The sequence below is a fragment of the Epinephelus lanceolatus genome, chromosome 19 (assembly GCF_041903045.1).
Source record: "Epinephelus lanceolatus isolate andai-2023 chromosome 19, ASM4190304v1, whole genome shotgun sequence".
Lineage (NCBI taxonomy): Eukaryota > Metazoa > Chordata > Actinopteri > Perciformes > Serranidae > Epinephelus > Epinephelus lanceolatus.
In genome coordinates this window covers 1,306,681-1,329,997 of record NC_135752.1, presented here as the reverse complement: position 1 = coordinate 1,329,997, position 23,317 = coordinate 1,306,681, and the positions used below count along the sequence as shown (strand labels likewise).

The 23,317-nt window shown below is 41.7% G+C and overlaps 1 protein-coding gene and 1 pseudogene across 1 annotated transcript in view; one reads left to right on the top strand and one right to left on the bottom strand.

Moving 5' to 3' along the window:
- crb2a (crumbs cell polarity complex component 2a) overlaps positions 1-22,615 on the top strand; it is a 147,440-nt gene extending 124,825 nt beyond the window's left edge. The window contains exons 12-13 of the mRNA XM_078162380.1: positions 20,660-20,786; positions 20,991-22,615. Coding sequence (XP_078018506.1) covers positions 20,660-20,786; positions 20,991-21,212 — 349 coding nt within the window. The 3' untranslated portion in view covers positions 21,213-22,615. The remainder of the gene's footprint in view (positions 1-20,659; positions 20,787-20,990) is intronic.
- Positions 6,185-6,963, bottom strand: LOC144458785 (uncharacterized; annotated as a pseudogene).
- Positions 22,616-23,317: the final 702 nt, after the last annotated feature.

Below are 23,317 nucleotides of genomic sequence, written 5' to 3'. Positions count from 1 at the left end.
GCCCGGTGTATTATAGGGGGTCCTCTGGCAGACTAGGCCTAAGTCAGCCTAACTAGGGGCTGGTACAGGGCAAGCCTGAGCCAGCCCTAACTATAAGCTTTATCAAAGAGGAAAGTCTTAAGTCTAGTCTTAAATGTGGAGACGGTGTCTGCCTCCCGGACCGTAACAGGAAGATGATTCCACAGGAGAGGAGCCTGATAGCTGAAGGCTCTGGCTCCTGATCTACTTTTGGAGACTTTAGCGACCACGAGTAACCCTGCGTTCTCAGAGCGCAGTGTTCTGGTGGGATAATATGGCACTATGAGCTCACTAAGATATGACGGAGCTTGACCATTTAGAGCTTTATAAGTTAACAGTAGGACTTTAAATTCAATTCTGGATTTTACAGGGAGCCAGTGCAGAGAAGCTAAAACAGGAGAAATATGATCACGTTTCTTAGTTCCTGTTAGTACACGTGCTGCTGCATTCTGAATTAGCTGGAGAGTTTTTAAGGACTTACTAGAGCTACCTGATAATAGGGAGTTACAGTAACGTAACAAACAATTTTTCTGTATCTTTCTGGGTCAGGATAGGCCTAATTTTCGCAATATTACGCAGATGAATAAATGCAGTCCGTGAGGTTTGTTTTAACCTCTTGCACTCCACCCGCATTTCGTAGCGAAAATGACATACCCAAATTAAAATGTCTGTAGCTTCTGAACCGCTCTGACTACATGCATGCATGAGGTCTTACCAGAAAGAAAACTCTCTGAAGTTTCTTGTGAAAGTGTTAGAAACACTCTAGGTGATACAGAGACAGAGTAATGGGCCTCTAAAATCAGTAAAAAGTTGAAGAGTTTGCCTAAAATAAAATAAAAAATGAATTTCAGGATGAATAACTGTCTGTGGCTTCATCTGAGCAGGTAAATGACACTGTGGGGCTGTAGGCACACTATCAATGAACATTTGTTTCAATTTGAAGAAAATTGCTCAAAGTATGACCATTCTACAGTGTTTTTTCCATGAAAAAAGAGGCGGAGCTCCACATGACAAGAGCGCTCACTCAGCTTCAAAACAGTACTATCAGTGATCAAACAACACTCAGCCAGCTTCAAACATTGTACTTTATTGAAATCAGGTGTGCTTATGATAGCTGATGTTGTCACAGAAACACCATAAATTATTACCAAATAAAGCCATATGAAACGTGAAAGTTATGATCCCACTTTCTAGACGGTATACCTCAGCCAAAAATAGTGGTAGGGGTGAGACCTTTTATAAAAGATCTAAGTCCCCACTCGCATGAGATTGTGAGTAATCCTGTAACTTTTCCCCTTGAAAAACGGCATGACATGACTTGTCACCACTCATCGCAATTTTGGACTTAATGTGTTTAGGCTGCTCTGGTACAAAATCCATAAGAAATAAAAGAAAAACGATGCCGGATTCAGGAAGCCGAGAGAAACATCACATGGTTTGATGACGTAGTGCGCCTGTGAGATACCATTTAACGGAGGAGGAGGGGAGCGCAGACGCCGGCGTCCGAGTGGAGTTAGAGAGGATGAGAGTTAAGACAAATCTTGATCAAATGTTACTCGGAGGTTTCTTACGGTAGTGTTAGAGGCCAGAGCAATGCCATCTAGAGAAACTATGTCATCAGATAAAGAGTCTCTGAGTTGTTTGGGGCCAAGAACAATAACTTTGTATGTATTGTACTTTTGTATGTATTTAACATCAGGAAATTGGTGCTCATCCAAGTTTTTATGTCTCTAAGGCAGTTATGGAGTTAATTGATTACTTTCTTCTGGCTTCATCGATAAATACAACTGTGTATCATCCGCATAACAATGGAAATTTACAGAGTGATTTCTAATGATGTTACCTAAAGGAAGCTTATATAGAGTAAATAAGATTGGTCCGAGCACAGAACCTTGTGGAACTCCAAAACAAACTTTATTATGTAAGGATGATTCATCGTGAGCCTTAAACTGAAAACGATCAGATAAATAAGATTTAAACCAGCTTAGTGCAGAACCTTTTAGGCCAATTAAATGTTCCAGTCTCTGTAGCAGAATTTGATGGTCAATTGTGTCAAACGCTGCACTAAGATCTAATAAAACAAGTACAGAGACAAGTCCTTTGTCTGAAGCAATCAGAAGGTCATTTGTAATTTTAACTAGTGCTGTCTCAGTGCTATGATGCACTCTAAATCCTGACTGAAATTCTTCAAATATATTATTATCATGGAGAAAATCACACAGCTGGTCTGCGACTACTTTCTCAAGGATCTTTGACATAAAGGGAAGATTAGATATTGGTCTATAGTTGGCTAACACCTCTGGATCCAGGGTGGGCTTTTTTAGTAGAGGTTTAATTACAGCTACCTTAAAAGACTGTGGTACATAGCCTGTTAATAAAGATATATTGATCATGTCTAATAAGTGAGTTTTAACTAAAGGTAAGACCTCCTTAAGTAGCCTAGTTGGGATGGGGTCTAAGAGACACGATAAGTTAGATGAAGAAATCACTGCGGTCAATTGTTGGAGAAATCGGCGAGAAGCAATCTAAATATGTGGCGAGGGACACTACGGGGAGGATTAAAAGAAAGCTGGACAACGCCACCTGGGGACTTACACCCCAGGAAATACCATTTAGAACTTGAATAATGTTGAAGGAATGGATAAGGAGGCACACAGGAATGTTACTGAAGACTCAGAGACGTGATTTTTCCAAATAACTCAAATGTTTTTATTGTAATAATAATGATCAAAAATAAAGCAAACAGGGACTGGAGCTGCTGAGGAAAAAGGAATGTTAATAAACAAAGGAAAATACATAAAGCTGGTAAGGGAGATAATACTTTTATTACTATTCACTAAAATAAGGCCTCAATATCAAGGTTATCAAAGTTAATTTGTTAAAAAGTCTGTATAAGAACCCAAACCAACTTAAACATAACTAAATAAAACTAAGCAGAGGCCACATGTGGAGAGGCAGACTACACAGAGGAGGGTCCAGGGTGCTACCGCTATTTACCTCAGGTGCAACACAGCAAACCTCACAGCAACCTTCACAGCAATCCTCACAGCAAACAAATGGTGCAGTCTAGGGTGTCCCCGTGCATTTACTCACATGCACAGAGTGAAAGGACCTCACTACGAGTGCTTAGCCCCCCCAACAATATGGTGCTCTGCTCTTGAAAGAAAAAGACTAAATACAAAAAAGGTCAGAAACAAATAACCAAATAAACAGGCAAAGGAAATACAATATGGCAACCCAGTAATCAATTAAACAATTAATGTAATAAAGTAATAGAATAGAATAAAGTAATCAAAATAGTCAAAATGAATTAAGGTATTCAAATAACTGGATGCAATAACCCAGTAAAGTAAACAAAAAACTCAACCAAATCAGTAAACAAAGTAACAAAGAAATAAAGTAACCAGGAAATAAACCAACAAACAGTGTAATATAACCCAGTTGATTGTAACAGATATTTAAAGAGGATAACCCAGGAAACTGAACCTTAAAGAAAATCAAAGAAAACCCACTAAAGTAAACCCTAACAAAACGAGAATAAGGTAAATAAAGGGACTCAATTAATGAACACAAAAGGGGACAAAGCAGCAGTAGGTAGGGTGGGAGAACCTGGGAGAATGAACAAACTATTAACCAGGCCCAAATTGCATTAAAAATTATTAAAACTGTGCTCCTACTCACCACCTCTAGCTATGGCATTAAGTCACTTTAAGGGCAGGGAGCAGATAGGGGGTCCCCAAGGTTGCAGCAAACACTCTAAACACAAACAAATCAACCTTTTAAAGAAAAATGTCACTTAACATGGGAATTATGAGGGTTTCTTTACTAATCATACCTAGGGCACAGGATACCAGCCACAGCAGTGACAGAGCAGAAGACCAACTGACTGAACAATGGCACACAGGTGCCTCATATAGCCTGGCCTGATTAGGGAGTTGGTTGGGGGAAGGAGTCAGCCTCAGGCTGCGTTCACAATCGCCACACACACATACCAACACTAGGGGAGTATTCCCCACCACATATATATTAAGTCTTACAGCTGTGTTTGAGGTTAGATAGGTACTATCTGAGGACAGGAGGTCATGAATTTTGCCTCTAATAGTTAGAATGTTGTCATTAAAAAAGCTCATAAAATCATTACTGCTAAGGGCTAAAGGAATACAAGGCTCAATAGAGCTTTGACTCTCAGTCAGCCTGGCTACAGTGCTGAAAAGAAACCTGGGGTTGTTCTTATTGTCTTCTATTAATGCTGAGTAATAGTTTGCTCTGGCATTGCGGAGGCCCCTCTTATACGTTTTGAGAATGTCTGTCCAGATTAAACGAGATTCTTCCAGTTTGGTTAATCACCAATTCTTTTCAAATTTTCGTGATATTTGTTTTAACTTACGGGTTTGAGAGTTATACCAAGGAGCGAACTTTCTTTGCTTTGTTAATTTCTTTTTAAGAGGAGCTACAGAGTCGAGTGTTGTTCGCAGCAAGCCTATGGAGCTATCAACAAGATGATCAATTTGGGAGAAGTTAAAGTCGGTACGGGAAACCTCTGTTACTGAAGGACATGGTGTTAAATTTAACGAAGATGGAATAATTTCCTTAAATTTTGCAACAGCACTATCTGATAAACATCTAGTATAGTAACTGTTGCTGAGTGGCATGTAATCAAGTAAAAAGAAATTAATTATTAATTAAAGTAATCAAATAATGATCCGATAGCGAGGGATTCTGTAGAAAGACTGTTCAATTCCATACGTCAGAACTAGATCGAGGGTATGGTTAAAACAGTGAGTGGGTTCATGTACACCCTGACTGAAGCCAATGGAGTCTAATAATGAGATAAACGCGGTAGCCAGGGAGTCATTATCAACGTCGACATGAATGTTAAAATCGCCTACAATAATAACTTTATCTGATTTAAGAACTAAACTGGATAAAACCTCTGAGAATTCAGATACAAATTCAGAATATGGGCCAGGAGCACGGTACACTATAACAAATAAAAGTGGCTGCGAGGTTTTCCAGGTCGGATGTAAAAGACTAAGAACGAGGCTTTCAAATGAATTATAATCTAGTTTAGGTTTAGGGCTGATGAACAGACTAGAGTTAAAAATGGCTGCAACTCCCCCTCCTCGGCTGCTGCCTCGAGGAATCTGGGTATTATTATGACTGGGAGGAGTGGATTCATTAAGACTAACATATTCATCTTGACACAACCAGGTTTCAGTGAGGCTGAGTAAATCAATATGATTATCTGATATTAATTTGTTAACTAACACTGCTTTAGACGATAGAGACCTGATATTTAACAGTCTGCATTTAATTCTCCTGTTTTGGGTGTTATGGGTGGGTAACTGTACAAGAAGCTCAGAGAAGCGTGTAGGACTGCGACTCTAAGTCCTGGTCTCAACTCTGGGTTGTCAGTAGGGGTGTCCCCGACTAAGAATTTTCATAGTCGAATCTGATTTGACAGATTTTTCCTTTAGCCGACTAGTCGTCGAATCATGTTGTTTTCCCCCTCATTGATTAATGAGCAAATTTGCGTCAGTTTCCACTCCAGAGAAAAGAGCTAAAACACCAAAATAAACAAATTTAATTCTTCATTTGGCATAATAAGATAATGATAATAAAAGTAAAAGGGTTATCATTTTATCTTTATCTTTATTCGTTTCACTTCATCAAGGTATAATGCTCTAGATGAGCGCAGACGCGCTGCCCGGCCGGGGACAGCCCTCCATTCCGAAACACCGCCGTTCCGAACCACCCCCACTCCGAAACTGATTTTCAAGTCCATATCGAGTTTCCTGCATCAAACACTGCCGCCCGCTCTACGGCCACACTCGCACAATTCTGAAATTCGTTGTACTACAAAAGCTTGAAATGAACGTTCAACTCATTGTTTTTTATTGAAAATATGTTAGTCTTAATTTATTATGTATAATTTCGCTAGTAGCAAACACATTTTAAAGGAGACGCTTGTCAAGTCTTTTTACGCGCACTGCAGTCCATGGTGCTGAAATCCCCACTCCCGGCTGCACTCCCGGCCACATCTGCATGGTACGGTCTTGTTTCATAACCACATTTTGCGACGATTCGACAGCGAGACTGGCAGTCGAATCAGACTTCTCTGAATTGAATCACCAAATCATCGACTATTCGGGGCCACCCCTAGTTGTCAGGGTTTTGAATTACTAATAAACTTGGCCAGGTTCCTAGAAATGAGAGCAGCTCCATCCAAAGTGGGATGAATGCCGTCTCTCTTAATAAGACCAGGTTTTCCCCAGAAAGTTTGCCAATGATTAACGAAACCCACATTATTTGCTGGACACCACCTGGACAGCCAGCGGTTAAATGATGACATGTGGTTAAACGTATCAGTGGTCAGATTTGGCAGGGGTCCAGAAAAAACTACGGAGCCCGACATAGTTTTTGCGTATTCACACACCGAGGCAACATTAATTTTAGTGACCTCCGATTGGCGTAACCAGGTGTCATTGCCGCTGACGTGAATAACGATCTTACTAAATCTACGTTTAGCCTTAGCCAGCAGTTTTAAATTTGATTCAATGTCGCCCACTCTGGCCCCAGGGATTTGCCAATGATCAGAGTTTTCTTCTCAGTGGGTGTGTCGCTGAGTGGGGAAAAGCGGTTAGAAACATGAACAGGCTGGTGGTGAACTGTGGGCTTCAGCTTGGAGCTACACTTCTCCTGGAAAGTTACCCAGCCTCCTGGCTGCACAGGGGTTACCGGGGGACCGCTACCAGAGGCTATGCTATGTGGCTCCGCTACCGAGTGATTTTCCATGGTCCGGAGCCGTGCTTCTAATTCACCGAGCTTTGCCTCCAACGCAGCAAATAAACTACACTTGTTACAATTACCGCTGTCGCTAAAGGAGGCAGAGGCATAGCTAAACATCTGGCACACCGAGCAGGAAAGAGCAGAAGGAGAAGTCATCACTAACTGTTAAGCTAATGTAGCTAACAAGGCTAATAACGTGCAAATAACAGCTAAGATTAGCAATAAAGTCGTTAGAAAGAGGAGAGCTATAAGTGCTTAAACAGAACTAGTGTGGGTTAAGACTTGAGTTAGATGTTAAGCAACTGAAGTGGAAAAAGCAGAAAGCAGGCTAGCTGAGTTTGCTAGAGCACCACAGAGACGTTCTCATAGAAACACCGGAAATGACACAACACGCTTACCGCAATACGTCAGCACGTCAGTAAATGAACCAAACTACAGGTGTGAGAGCACTCTGATGAAGTATAATGTGATTACAGGAATTATGTTTCAAAGCAGCGTCAAAGACCTGTGGTATGGACTGCAGTGCCTACATACCTACAGCCCTAAAGACTGTTTAACTCAAGCCTTTTTTGACATTTAACAGCTGTAAAAGCACAGGTTTATTTAACAGCATGAGTAAACAATTAACTTCCCACCATTCACGTGTGGCAGCATAGGGGCTAAGTATTGTGCTGCAGCTTACAGTGGTTATTAATTAAGGCTCCAATGGCAAAACAAGTGTCAAGATATATCGGTGATGCAGCCTGTGAGAAACAATAAACAATCTTCTTCCTTCATCTCGTAACTTTTGTCCTTAGTGGAGTCATCCAGCAGTCATGCCTGAATAACAAAAAGCCATCACTTTAGTAGACAGATGTAGACAGCACTGTGTGGCATTCTAACAAGGGCTATACTCTAATAACAGACAAAACACTGGCATTCATAGAACTCACTTATTCAATATGGGCAAAAACATAGACACGGACCTATTTCAGCTAAAGAGCCACCTTCAGCATGACAAAATAGTAGTGAATGGCAAATGATATACACACAGAATCAGAATCAGAATCTCTTTATTGTCACTGTACAAGTACAACGAAATTGAGGTAGCAGCTCTCAGATTCAGTGCAATAAAGGTATAAGTTAAAAACAAGGCAGCAAAACAACAGCTATAGAAATATGATAAAAATAAACTATAAATAAGAAATAAGAAATATCACTAAAGGAGTATTGCAGACAGCATAATATTGCACAGATAGCTGTATATTGCACAGTAGAGTATTTAATGAATATGAGGTGAGGTTCAAACCACAATCAGGATAGAGAGTACATGATTAATTGAAAAGATCCATCTGTGTATGAATGACCTGCAAAATATTAGCCTCTCACAAATAGGAGGAGTGTTCCTAACAATCAAGGAGAACACGAGCAGCCGGAAACACAGGCTGAGGCGTAAAAAATAGATGCCCAGGACTGGAAACAATGGCAAAAAAAAACTAGGAGCTACAGGATCTAGAGTCATACAGTAAATGAATAAATGAATGAATGCGCATAAACATCCACAAATACAAAGAAATAGCATGATATTTTAATTCAATTCAATTTCAATGATATCAATAAATATAGTTTGTATGAAGGAGCTGTGAAACTTTCATAGAGACATAAAAAAAAAAAAAAAACATCTAAAACAATCTCTTAGTATATAATATTTATGACCCTTACTGGGAAAAATGCTACCAAGAAATGAAGCTTAAAAACTATTGAAAATACTCCATGAAAAAGAGGTGCCAAAAAAACCTTTCTCAGAGGAATTTCTGCAAAAGACAAAGAGGGGGCTATATAGCAAGAATTAAAAAGTAATTTAGGAGTTAGCACTGTCAATACAATAAAAAACACAAGTAATTTTGGAAAAGTATCACAAAAAGTATCTAGGAAAAATATATCTGCAAAATACATATTAAAAACCTGAGAAGAATCAAACAAAAAAAACAAAACAAGGATAAGAATAAGCAATATGTATGTTTGTAAGACCCCATTAAACAAAGTTATATAGAAAAATACAGTAGAAATACGGACCATAGGAACACAATACACATGAAAAATACATGAAAATACATGTGCAAAAGTGTCAAAGATAAACAGCATATTCAGAAGAAACTAATTAGAGACTACATGAGTGTGCCAATTAGTTAGGATCTCTTAGTTTATACTAAGAGATCCTAACTAAGAGGGTTATACTTTACCGATAGTCTTTAGAAGGCTTTTTAAAGGGTCAGTTCACTCAGATGATTAAAAACACACATTTTATCTCTTGCCTTGACAGATTCCACACCAGGGATTTCTGTGTCTGAGATTTAATTGATAAAGTAGTCACTCTGAAATTTTTTCACAGAGAGGTCTGTGCAGGGATACTGCTTTTATAAAGACAGGTTGCTTTGTGCAGCACAAACTAAATTCCATTCACCTGCACTGTAAAATATTGCCCCCACTGTCCTGTTTAAGCCAGCAGTGGAGGTAGTAACAACACCAAACCTTTTTCTGTATGAGTAAGGCAGCTAGTAGGACAGGCATGGGTGTGACGTTTAGACGTGTTATGCGTCCAACCCACTGTTGGAGATTTAAAAAGTAGCTGATAGCAGTTCGCAGCTAACTTAAAAAAGAAGAACAGTTGCTGAAAATGTCTGCATTGGAAAAACAATCAAGTCCGGGAGCTCCTTACCCTCTGAACAGAAGATGAGATCAGCCACCATATAGTGGAGACAGTAAATGATTGTTATTGCCATACTATGTCATTGTTATTGTTTATAAAGGGCTGCTGATGTGTATGTTACATGTCATACTAGAGACTGACGCTGTTGTGTTACATGTCATGCCCATCACACCTCTTTTTCTTTCCCTGATGTCGGCATGCTGTCTGAAGAAGTTGTTAGAATGTGAAAACAGTGTAAAAAAGGGACTTTGAAGCATTGTATAGCACGGTCTCTGTGTAAAAATGACTAGAGATCTTGTGATGGGATCATTCCAGCAGTGATTCAGCAATCTGCAACTTAAATGTGGGCCAGGGCGTAAAGTTGGCGGGCAATGGCACCCTCCCTACTTCCTACACCCTTGCTTAGACCAGAGCCATCTGGAGACTCTGCCTTCACTGTGATTTTACATACACACCTGTACATTTTTCATGACTGCATCTTGCCCCTTTGTGATGTATAGTTGTCACAAAATCAGGCCACAGACAGACCATCAAATACTCACAACGGCCTCTGTGGTAGTTCCAATAGATGCCCCCAGGCCTACATGGGTCCATATTTGAAAACCTGCACCTACCCATACTCGTAAAGCTCAGTACTAGAACCGACCTATAACCCTTCATTATGTCCAAGTCAAAGCCCACACCCGTTAATAAAAGTCCCGCAACCCGACCCACACCCGTGGTTAAACACAGACACAGGCTACAGTCACTCACATGAAGCTGGGCTCCCACGAGCAGGGGAGAGGTCACTTTCACTGGCTGCTCTCGAAGCCGGGATGGCAAAAACATTCTGTGCAACACTGTGCACAGGTTACGAAACATTTTAACACGCTCCTTCCACTACTATAAAACCTCAAAAGGATCCTCCTTGGGTGTCTTGAACTCAGTGTAGGCTGCCTCCTCATCCTTGGGCTGCAAAGTTTCATGGGTAGAGTCCTCCACATCGGGGACGAATGTGACGATGGGGTCAAAGGTTTGACTTGTGTCACGGACTTTCAAAATAGAAGAAATTGCGACTTGATAATAGTGATTTTGATGTAAAAATAATACACATATACTGCACATCTTTTTCATTTGTTTTATTCTAAATATTTTTTTTCTCACCTGCTGCCCACCCGCCTGTAGTTCTATTTTACTATTATTTTCTATTTTTTATACATATTTTTATCTATTACACAGCTTTTTGCGGGTAACCCATCTGGTACCCATCTCAGTACAGAACTCTGCCCCCATGGCCACATTTGGTCATAAAGATATACACACACTGACTCACAAGGTGAAAACAATACCAGCTGTCTCAAAGCTGTTGTGGCTAGCAAGAAGATAATTAAGACTTTAGTAGCAAACACTTGACTACAGTTTCAGTTCAGTTTTATTATTAATGTCCCAAAGGGCAAATTAGGTTGCAGCGGCATAGAGGCACAACAAACACATAAAAACATGGTAAGACAATACATAACATGGAAACAATACATGTAACATGCACAGCTCAAAATCTAAATATATCTAAAAATAATAAATATGATATGAGTTCTGGGCACAGTGACCAGTAAAGTGCACAGAGTAACGATAAGACACACAGGCCCTCATTTATGAATCTTGCATGGAAAAGGGTGCAGATCTGAGCACAGGATACATCTTACGATAGGACACGCGTGTGATTTAAGAAACGTTCATATCTGACCAATCCCAGCGTACGAATGATCAGGCCTTGATAAATGCGGCGGCTGAAATCGATCGTCATTAGCGTGTCACGCCCTTAAATATTCGTGGTTCAGAGGCCTCGTCCTTTGAGGTCACAACATGGAGAGGAGAAACATTGCAAAGAAGAGAAACTTTTCAGAGCTGGAAATCGACACCCTCATGTCTGAGGTGGAGGTAAAGAAAGATGTGCTTTTTGGAGTTTAAAAACTGGCATTAGCCCATAAAAACGCTGTCTGGAAGAAGATCACAGAGACAGTCAACAGCGTCGCCTTTGACAAACGGACTCCGGCTGAGGTTTGAATAAAATTCTCAATAAGTAGCCTATGCCTAATGATGATGATAATAGAAAAATGAATCTTTTATTAATCCATAGCCTAATAGCCTATGCCTGGTAGTTGCTCAAGTCACAATTCTTTATGTTTAGGTCAAGAAAAAGTGGTCAGACTTAAAGTTGGCAACAAAAAAGCGTGTTGCTGCCCTTAGGCGCAGCAGCACGCAGACTGGAGGAGGCCAACCAGACCCCAGCCTGACCCTGACAGGGACCGAGGAAAGAATCTCCTCACTAATTGGGTCAGAATCTATCTCTGGCATAAGTGGTGGTGGTGGAGACACAGATGCACTTGCGTCGGAGCCGGAGCAGAATGGTAACTAACAGCCCTGCTTTTTCTTGCATTACAGTTAATTTAACCCTGACAGTACAATATTGTCCAAATAAATAGGCTTACACATGTTACACAGATACACATTTTTATTGTTTCCTTTAAATGTTGTTTCAGAGCCAGGCACCAACAGCATGGCGTCCAGGTCTTCTCCCCAGAGCGGTCCCACTGAGCCAGACCCACCAAGCCAGGCAACCGAGGGCAAGTGCGTGCCCTCCGCCTCCTGTGCTGGGCCAAGACCAGCAATCATCATGGCAGAGGTCCTGGCTTCAGTTGTTAGCACGCTTGAGGCAATTAATAACTAATGCTAAAAGGAATGAACGAGAATCTAAAAAAAAAGACCTGAATAAAATGTTTAAATGACTAAACGTTGTCCATTGTCTGTATTGAATATCCCTTTAGCCAATAGCCCCTAGGTTATACTTGCATTACATTACTGTGCTGCACCGCAAATCCACACTGACTCAAACTTGCATACACGAGCTGAGACCTGACGTGAGATTTGACTGTAGCGTCCACTCACGTCCAAATTGATAAATGCCGAGCCTTGCGTGGAAATGGTCGTGCACAGTTTTCTGCCGTGCGTTCGTTTGATAAATGAGGGCCATAATGTCTGGTAAAGTGCAGTTGTTGTTTCTTAAATAGCGATGATGTGAAGGTGATGAAGGAGACTCCGCTGACACGTCTTGCTTGTATATAGAAAGGTTTATTACAAGAAGTACAGCATCAAATCAAGCATCTAGATTGCCTGGAGAGGGTTCAAAGCCAATATGAACTGCTCTGAATATCAGTTCCAAATACTCTGCCTATATAGGTTGGTTGTTTTGATGAACTTTGAGACAAAATGTGACAAGTGACAGAGAGACAATCTAGATGGAATCCAACCTTTCAACCTAGTTTATCTATCCTTGACCTAAGCCATAATAAAATCTTCACCTGGGCCCCTAACTGAATATATAAGACCCCGGTCATCACATAACATGGCACATCAGATACTACACAGTCTCTCAAAGGAGCGATCAAGAAAAGGTGGCAGTCAAAACATAGCATAAACAATGATAACAACAACAAACATCAATGAATAATTCAAGACAACGGCGGCAGCCGCAGCTACGTACGCAGCTTTGAATGACATTACTTCCTTCCCTCAGCAGCATTCAATGCTCGGATAGAGACAGGAACAAAAGAGTATTTGTACCTGTTTTTAGTGGCCTGTGGGACACACAAGCGAAGGCCGGTGAACATCATCCGAGTGAATAGACAGAGCTTTCAAGAGCACCTGTCTGTCAAAGATGTGATCTAGGCTATCCAATTGGATGCCGGCTACCTTAGAGGCCACTTGCACAATTTTCCCGTGGGAGTTCTTATTCTTGGTGCAAATGTGGCAATACCAGTTGAACTGCGAGAGGCAGATCTGGAGAATTAGCACCAACAACGCCACCTTAGGACTTGCACCTAAAGAATCTACTTTTCACTTTAATTTATCAGAGAGTTTCCCAAAAATCACCCATACACAGGTAAGTTACACAAATGAATACAGGCACGATGTAAGAAGTTTAACAAGTTTTATTACTCACAATAAAATAATTTCTTTAAGTTATTTCTCTTTTTTAAAAAAAAAAACAGTTATAGTTCTTTTTATTTCCAAAGGGTACAATATTAATCTGTACCAGTGACTCAAAAGTTAAGTTAGAAAGAGAGAGTCAACAACTTTTGCTGTGTTCGAGGTCAACTGCGCAAATAAACAAAAAGAAAGAAAAGAAACCAAACAAAATATCTATATACAAAACTGCAAACTCAAATCAAAACATAAGAAAAACAAAAATAAACATGCTACATGCATTAATTTAGCAGGTCCTCAATGCTGTGTTAACTTCCCACCCCCCACTAAGGAGTCACGGTCTGAGGTCAGTCTTGAACTACAATATACTACTTTAAAAAAAGGGCGTCTAAACGACGAAGGCAGAGCGGCTGTCTAAGTGAGCCAGGCAAAACAAAAAGAAAACAAACTATGGAGGTAAGAGGCAAGGCAGGGCAAAACAGCAGCCTAACGCCAGGCAAACTGCGTGGTCAGCTGTAGCCTGCACAAATCAATAATCAAGCTGTTAGAAGCTAACGGCGGCAGCGGCGGCTAACCGGAGGGACACACACACACACACACACACACCTCGGCTCAACACGCCAACCTGGAGAACGAACACATGGCACATACTACGCCGGGAAACCACGGCTTGGCGGAGCTGCACGCCGGCCAGCACTTGCTTCAGCAGGGGAGAGAGGGCGACTAAACGACAGCGGGGGGTATATGAACAGGTCCACATTAGCAGCCAATAACGCGGCTGCACTACAGGTGCCGGTAAGGGGCGTGACACACACCTGCCGCGATCGCCATGCCTGCTGCAGCATAAACAGACTGAGGGACACAGAAGAGAAATGCAATATATACACTGTAAATAACCACCTGGTTACACAAAGATTACCATACTAACAAATAATAGACAAAAAGATGAGAGATTCAATGTAAGCACTATTGAACATTTTCATCAGAGTCTTAGCCAATTTCCTCAAGCAGTGTTGGCGTTGCTGACCCTTCTTACACAACATGTCAGTGTTTAGGTCAAATTTCAACTTGTCATCTATTATCGTGCCCAGATATTTATAGTTGGTTACAATGTCAACTGTCTGACCATTGAAAACACTATTCTGGGTAATTTGGGGTGTAGGCCTAAAATCGATGCAGATCTCTTTTGTTTTCGAGACATTAAGTTGTAAGAAGGCTTCATTACACCAAGACAAGAAGTCGTCGATAACTGGACCGTGGCCGTCCTCATCATCACCAAGCAGGCTGACATTAACCGAGTCATTGTAACGGCTACGATAGTCGTTGGTGTAAAGAATGTACAAGAAGGCAGACACAGACACAGGCACAGCCCTGAGGTGAGCCAGTAGAGGATGACAGAATGCTGGACAGTATCCCATTAACTCTAACTCGTTGGGATCTGTTTGTTAGAAAATCAAGAATCCAGCCCACCAAACATGGATCCAAATCAAAAGTAACCAATAGTTATTCTACCAGGACGTGCAGCTGGATGGTGTTAAACGCTGATGAAAAATCAATGAAAAGCAGGCTGGCATGTTTTTTATTACCTTTATTCTGCCCTCCCTGAACGTGTAGTGTTTGGTTGGCAGATAATTAACAATTCCCCAAATGAGAGGCAAATGTTCTTCGTTCAAGCTGTTTATTTGTCACTCCCAGATGAAGCTTACTGTAAAACTAACAAACATAGAACAAAAAATGATTAATCATACAGTATGTTTAAGCACACAAATGACTAAGTAAACCGCATATTCTAAAACAGCCTTCAAAGTACTTTTAACACAGCATTACTGCCATAATCATTAGCTTAACATAAAGTCCGCTAGCTTAATGTAAAACTCCATAGACGGGTTAACGGAATTAGCATCGCTACCGCGATAATTATAAACTGTCAATCGGCTTATTTCAACTCAAACATGGCAGTAATACATACACGTACAACAATACTTACAGGCATATATTCTCTCAGCTCTTGTGAAACAATAGAAACTGCAGGAGTTTAGCTGCTGCCTGTCTGCTTCTGTCTGCTGCTAGACATCATCAATCAACTCAACTGTTGTCACACTACTGCCCCCTTAAGGTGAAGGCGTGCATGCCAGAAGGGGCAGCACAACCTTCTAGATGCTTGTGTAGAAGGTTGAGTAAAGTGACAGTTGCATCTTGAACGCCCCTCCAAGCCCCATATATGCAAATTGGAGAGGGTCTAACAGGCTCTCAGTTTTGACCACAAGCTCTGTCTTAACTAGTTTTTCAAACTGCTTCATAATCAAGGGGGTTAGAGCAACGGGTCTAAAGTCATTCAGTGATTTTGGATTGCTGCTCTTGGCAACAGGCACAACGGTGGACTGCTTCCAGAGAGAGGGCACCCTCTGCTGGGTAAGAGATAAATTGAATATGTACTTAAAAATGGGGCCCAGTTGCTCCGCACAGGTCCTTAGAAGCCGACTGCCAATGTTGTCCGGACCAGAACTTTTCCTTGGTTTACACCTTTTAAACCACTTGATGACACTCTGTTCATCAAAAAAGGATTTAAAGGAGGGGCCAACAGAAGTCTGTTTCTGATCTCAGAGTGTTTATTGCTAAAATCATGAACATCAAATCTAACATAAAAAGCATTGAGGATCTGAGCCAGCTGATAATCAGAATTATAATTGGCCAGCATTACCTTTTTCCTGTCTCCCTCTTTCAGCCCTGTGATTGTTTTTATGCCCTCCCAGGCTGAGCCCAGATTATTCATTCTAAGTGGAGCCTCTATTTTGTCCTTGTACCTCATTTTTCCAGTCCTGACTTCTCTCTTAATTTCTTTTTGCACATTGTGCAAAAAATGCTCCCCTCCCTAAAAGCTTTATTCTTCTTATGAAGAAGTGTTTTGAGGGACTTTGATACCCACGGCTTAGAATTAGGATAGACTCTGACATTTTTATCAGGGATGACAATACTTTCATATTATGGAGTCCAACTTGTAACAACATTTGTCAGATCATCAATGTCAGCAGAGAATTCAATAAACATTTCCCAGTCTGTGGAATCAAGGAGGCCCTAGAGTCTGGCAGGCATTGTTGTCATTCCAGTTCTTAGTGCGGATGTTCTGCACTTTGCCTCTTTTTAGTGCAGTGCGATATACATGAATGAGATGCACACAGTTGTGATCAGATGCACCCAGGGGCGGGAGGGGTAGTGATTTATATGCATCTTTGACATTACCATAGCACAGGTCTAAGATTTTATTGCTCCTTGTAGGGCATGTGACATATTGGTAAAAGTCTCTCAGTGTTTTACTCAATGAACAGTGGTTCATGTCACTGAGGATGAAGTTTGGTGCATCCGGGGAGATTAGTTGGAGTTTCTTGGTAACTTGGTGTATTTGCTCACAGGCGTTAGTTTTATTAGTCCTAGGATGGATATGAGTGTGATAAATATCTGGGGAAATTCCCTGGGCAAATATGGTGGCCTCCTGTCCTCCAGGAGGGTCCTGGCAGCCAGGTCTCAGTAGATCAGCTGGGTTAGGCAGAATAAGGTCACCTGGTGGGTCCTGTACGTTCCAGCGGAGTAGAAGCTCTCTGCTGTATTGGATTCGGGTGGGGCGATTAGGAGACAGTAACGTGTGTCCTAGGCTCCAGACTAGATGAAACACCATCAACACCAGAAACAGAGCAGAGAAGTCCATGATTGATTCCAGGAATGGATTGTCAAGCTCTGGACACAGAGTTCCCCAAGGCGGCCCCGGCTCCCGTCAGCTCCGGTCAGCCAAACCTAGCTAAGGCCGGTAGCTCGATCTAGCCAGAGTCCTTGATTCTCCTGGCATCAGTAGTGATAAAAGTTAAAAGGGCTTGCTGTACGCTCAGTAAACTCAGCCAGCACAAGGTCGGTTATTGGGACAATGCTAACTATTAGATGCAAAATTCATGACCTCCTGTCCTCAGATAGTACCTATCTAACCTCAAGCACAGCTGTAAGACCTAATATATATTTAGATTGCTTCTCCCCAATTTCTCTTCAAGAATTGACCGCAGTGATTTCTTCATCTAAATCATCAACGTGTCTCTTAGGCCCCATCCCAACTAGGCTACTTAAGGAGGTCTTACCTTTAGTTAACACTCATATATTAGATATGATCAGTATATCCTTATTAACAGGCTATGTACCACAGTCTTTTAAGGTAGCTGTAATTAAACCTCTACTAAAAAAGCCCACCCTGGATCCAGAGGTGTTAGCCAACTATAGACCAATATATAATCTTCCCTTTTTTTCAAAGATCTTTGAGAAAGTAGTCGCAGACCAGCTGTGTGATTTTCTCCATGATAATAATTTATTTATTCATTTATTGAATGATTTATCTGATTGCTTCAGACAAAGGACTCGTCTCTGTACTTGTTTAATTAGATCTTAATGCGGCATTTGACACAATTGACCATCAAATTCTACTGCAGAGACTGGAACATTTAATTTTAATCAAGGTTCTGTGCTCGGACCAATCCTATTCACTCTATATATGCTTTCTTTAGGTAACATCATTAGAAATCACTCTATAAATTTCCATTGTTATGCAGATGATACTCAGTTGTATTTATCGATGAAGCCAGAAGAAAGTAATCAATTAACTAAACTCCATAACTGCCTTAAAGACATAAAAAATTGGATGAGCACCAATTTCCTGATATTAAATTCAGACAAAACTGAAGTTATTGTTCTTGGCCCCAACCTGGACCAACCAGAGACTCTTTATCTGATGACATAGTTTTTTTAATATTTGATCAAGATTTGTCTTTTAATTCTCATTTAAAACAAACCTCACGGACTGCATTTTTTCATCTGCGTAATATTGCGAAAATTAGGCCTATCCTGACCCGAAAAGATGCAGAAAAATTGGTCCACGCTTTTGTTACCTCAAGGCTGGATTACTGTAACTCTCTATTATCAGGTAGCTCTAGTAAGTCCTTAAAAACTCTCCAGCTAATTCACAATGCAGCGGCACGTGTACTAACAGGAACTAAGAGGCAAGAACACATTTCTCCTGTTTATCTTCTCTGCACTGGCTCCCTGTAAAATCCAGAACTGAATTTAAAATCCTACTGTTAAAGCTATAGTTGGTAATGTTGGAGAGCTAGCAAGATTTGAAAGTGGCACCTCCTCTAAGCTCCACCACCCTCTTCCCCCTCCTGTCAGTGCTCTGTCCAAAGCCACGCCCCCACAAACTTGAACGCGCATCCTGCAGTACACCGACAGAGAAGCTAATGTTAGCATTGGGCTAATACGAGCTACAAAAGTGGCTAAGTTGGCTAACGTTACATATTTCATGAAAATAACTAATCCCCCCGAAGCAAAACAAATAATTACCTGTCCAACAGAAAGACAGCAACCTCTGCATCATTTTTCAGGCCCTTCAGCTCCCTCAGTTGTCTCCACCGTTCAAAAGCTGCACCGATGTTGACTCTGGTTTGTCCTCTCGTCCCTTTATCCAAAGCCTTTTTCGTCGCAACCTTTTCTGCCTTCGACTTTCTTTTCTTAGCATGTTTAGCGGGGCGAGCCGTTACAAGTAACGCTGGAAGTGGTACTTTTGGCTGCATTTTCTCTGCCATTGTTTAGCAAACTTATTCTCCTGCTAACTCGGTATTTCTGCTGAGGAGTGTGCGGAATATTTCCGGCAACGGTGACATGTGATGAGTGCACGCAGGGAGGAGGGAGGGACAGAGGGGGGCTTGGGCAGGACGAGACATGAAGGCATCTGATTGGTTCTTTCCACTCGCACCGAAAGGCAGGGATTGGTCAGAGTTTTTACAGGCCTGCAGCTGCCACAGAGGTAGAATTTTTCCGTTCCTTTTTCTGAACACATTATGTATTGACTACTCTCAGGATGGAAGGACCATTTCACCCAGTATAACAAAAAGTGTTTCTGAACAGGATTACCAACTTTAGCTTTAACTTATAAAGCTCTAAATGACCAGGCTCCGTCATATCTTAGAGAGCTCATAGTGCCATATTATCCCACCAGAACACTGCGCTCTGAGAATGCAGGGTTACTCGTGGTCCCTAAAGTCTCCAAAAGCAGATCAGGAGCCAGAGCCTTCAGCTATCAGGCTCCTCTCCTGTGGAATCATCTTCCTGTTACGGTCCGGGAGGCAGACACCGTCTCCACATTTAAGACTAGACTTAAGACTTTCCTCTTTGATAAAGCTTATAGTTAGGGCTGGCTCAGGCTTGCCCTGTACCAGCCCCTAGTTAGGCTGACTTAGGCCTAGTCTGCCGGAGGACCCCCTATAATACACCGGGCACCTTCTCTCCTTCTCTCTCTCTCTCCCTTTTGCTAACACTCATGTCACATCTTGCTAACTCGGCCATACTGCATGTCCCTAACTCTGCTTCTTCTCCGGAGCCTTTGTGCTCCACTGTCTCTCAGGTTAACTCATATCACAGCGGTGCCTGGACAGCGTGTGTGGTTGTGCTGCTGCCGTGGTCCTGCCAGATGCCTCCTGCTGCTGCTGCCATCATTAGTCATACTTCTACTGTTTTTATAGACATATGTATACTATCATATATTAATACATACTTTCAATGTATTGTACTACAATAGCCGTAATTATTATTATAATATTATTACTTTCATTAATGTTGTTATAAGCTACTGTCATTACCGTCTGTCCTGCATCTCTCTCTGTCTCTCTCTCTGTCTCTCTCTGTCTCTCTGTCTCATTGTGTCATATGGTTTACTGTTAATTTATTATGTTGATCTGTTCTGTACGACATCTATTGCACGTCTGTCCGTCCTGGAAGAGGGATCCCTCCTCAGTTGCTCTTCCTGAGGTTTCTACCATTTTTTTTCCCCGTTAAAGGGTTTTTTGGGGAGTTTTTCCTGATCAGCTGTGAGGGTCATAAGGACAGAGGGATGTCGTATGCTGGAAAGCCCTGTGAGGCAAATTGTGATTTGTGATATTGGGCTTTATAAATAAAATTGATTGAAATTGATTGATGGACTCAAAAACATAAAACGGCACTCAGCTAAAAGCACATTAAAACACATTAATCGACGAAAACGTGTACAAACAAACAAGCCGTCTACTCGCTGCTGGTTAATTTGTTTCCTAACATAAATGTCTTTAGAAATGTTCTAAGTGGCCTAAAATATTTCGCCTCTCCATGCGCAGTCATGTGTTTTCTGTCTTGCAGGTGTGAATCGGAGATTGATGAGTGTCAGTCAAACCCCTGTCGAAACGGTGGTTCCTGCTTAGATCGATTCAACATGTTTGTGTGTGAATGTCCACCTGGCTACAGCGGTCCAATCTGTGACACTAATGTATGTTTGTTACATTTTTCTTCTTTAGTTTCATACATACAGGTCACTTGTTGCTGAGCAGCATATAACAAACTTCTAATACCTATAACATATTTTATTAGTATCTATGAAATGTTTAAGCAGATATGAACACACATGTAGTTTATATTTTAAGATGACTAAAGCACTACATCTTCACAATCTCTGCCTTCTGTGTTTTTGCAGAAACAAGCCCATAAACAAGGAATCCCCTGGCTGGTGGTAGCCATCCCACTCCTCTGCTTCTGCGTGTTGATACTGATCATCGGCTTGACCTTCATGGTGCTCACGGCGAGGAAGAAGCGCCAGTCAGAGGGTGCATACAGCCCAAGCACTCAGGAGGTGGCTGGAGCTCGGCTGGAGATGGACAGCATGCTCAAAGTCCCACCAGAGGAGAGACTCATCTGACACAAAGGCTGAGGACAGATGGGTGTTCGAGGTGATCTGAGCACCACAGGCAGGTACACACTGTAAGACTCAAAGACCCTTTGAACACCTGGGCTGAACTCAATGGCATATGTTGTAGGAAGCCCCCTCCTGGTGGTGACCAGGTACTGACCCAGTGCTACTGCTCTGTACGTTACTTCATTTCATAAAATGTGTTCACCGTCTAAGTGCTGCGTTTCTGACAAAGGATATCTGAGGAACAAGCCCCATGTCCCTGTGTTGTATAACTCTACACACTGTAGTTTGTCTATGGCAGAGCCTTAACCAATTTAAAAGTAACTCTAACTAGTACATAGAGGACAACTAAAGGGCTCTCTTTCCAGAATCATGGCATTATGACAGCTGACCACCACAAGCACAAAAACTATGGAAAATGGCCTCTGCTGTTTGAATAGTCAAAGGACCATGGCACAGCTGTGCTGCTGGAGACTGGGTTGCATTAGTTGGAAAGCATTACCATTAGATGTTAGCAGCATCCAGCACAGTCCAGCCAATACACAGGGCTGTTAGGCTGCAGTTGCTGTATTGACCACTACGTACTGGTTCTAAAACTTTATTGGAGTGATCAGAATATGTAATTTTTCCAGTTTTACTAGTAATGTGGGCCTTGGTGATGATTTAATTTGTGCACAAAAAAAAGTGTAAAAATGCTGAAAACAAACTTGGTTCACAAATGATGATGCACATGAGGCATGTGACTCAGTTAAACACCACACAAGCTTCCACTGAAGAGATGGAAACATCCCACCCCACAGCTCTTTGAATTCATCTTTATCATCTTGTTGTGTCCTCCCCACCATCTGTTTATCTCAGTGAACCCCTAATGTTCACAAAACTGTGGCTGGTTGCAGCTTTCTCCTCCAACATCAGCTAAACTTAGACTGTTTTCACAGCATACAAGCCTGCATAATTTTCATAAGATAGAAAGTAGGATTAAGAGCATCACATAAAGCATTACCATGCTTTAGAACAGCTAACCAGGATGCTACAGAGTGCATTGGAATGTAGGATTGGAGAGCAGCTTCACAACCCTTGAAACTCAAAAAAAATACACAAAATGACGTCTGCAGTATTCTCAGCTGTAAAATTGGCACTGCTGTCACACTGTAAAGCAGGATTTATATTTCTGCATCAAAACGACACCGTACCTACACTGTAGCCCGACGTGCATCTCCCCAGAAATGTAAAAGCGGATTTATACTTGTGCATCAGCTCTATGCACAGCCTATGCTGTTGTGAACATTTATACTTGTGCAATGGTGTGTCACTCTGCAGTTACAACTCCAAAACACTAGATGGAGGTGGGGTTTTTGTGAAGTGCTGTTAAGTGCTGTTAACCTAAAACACACAGTAAAGGGATAGTGCACCCAAAAATGAAAATTCAGCCATTATCTACTCACCCATATGCCGATGGAGGCTCAGGTTTTAGAGTCCTCACATCCCTTGCGGAGATCGGCGCAACCAATCTAGCACACCTAATGGCTGACGGCGCCCCCAGACTAACGTCCAAGAACACAAAACTCGCCAATTCCCAGTCTGAGCAGCAAAGACTTTCCTCGTCCGTTGGCATTGCTTTGCATTTGAAACAACTACACCGCCAGGTTTCCAGTGCTCGACTCCGGTATTCTGCGGCTGGCTGAGGGTTAGGCTCATGAGCTGCAGCAGCTGCTTCGTCCAGTAGCCTGAGTTCTGTCCGTATACTCGGGCTCAAACAAATACGGCTCAACAAAGAAATGCTGTTCCTCCTCAATTTCAAAGTCTTCAGACATGTTGGGCTGTCCTTTGCTAAAAAAAGACCGTAGTGCAAATTATCTTTTAGTTACTGTGGTTACTGTTGTCTCTCCCTGCGGTGCACGTGTCACGTGATGTAAACACGGGTAAGCAAAGCTCATGCTTTTGCTGTTCTCACGCAAGCGTGCACACGTGAACGCGGAGCACAGAGAAGCAGTCAGAGCTACAGGCTACAATGAGGCTAAAAACAGAGTTCATATGACGTTTTTCTAAACAACTTTTTATGTCGGGGCTTCAGCACATTTGGATCATTATGGATGAGCAGTATGGAGATA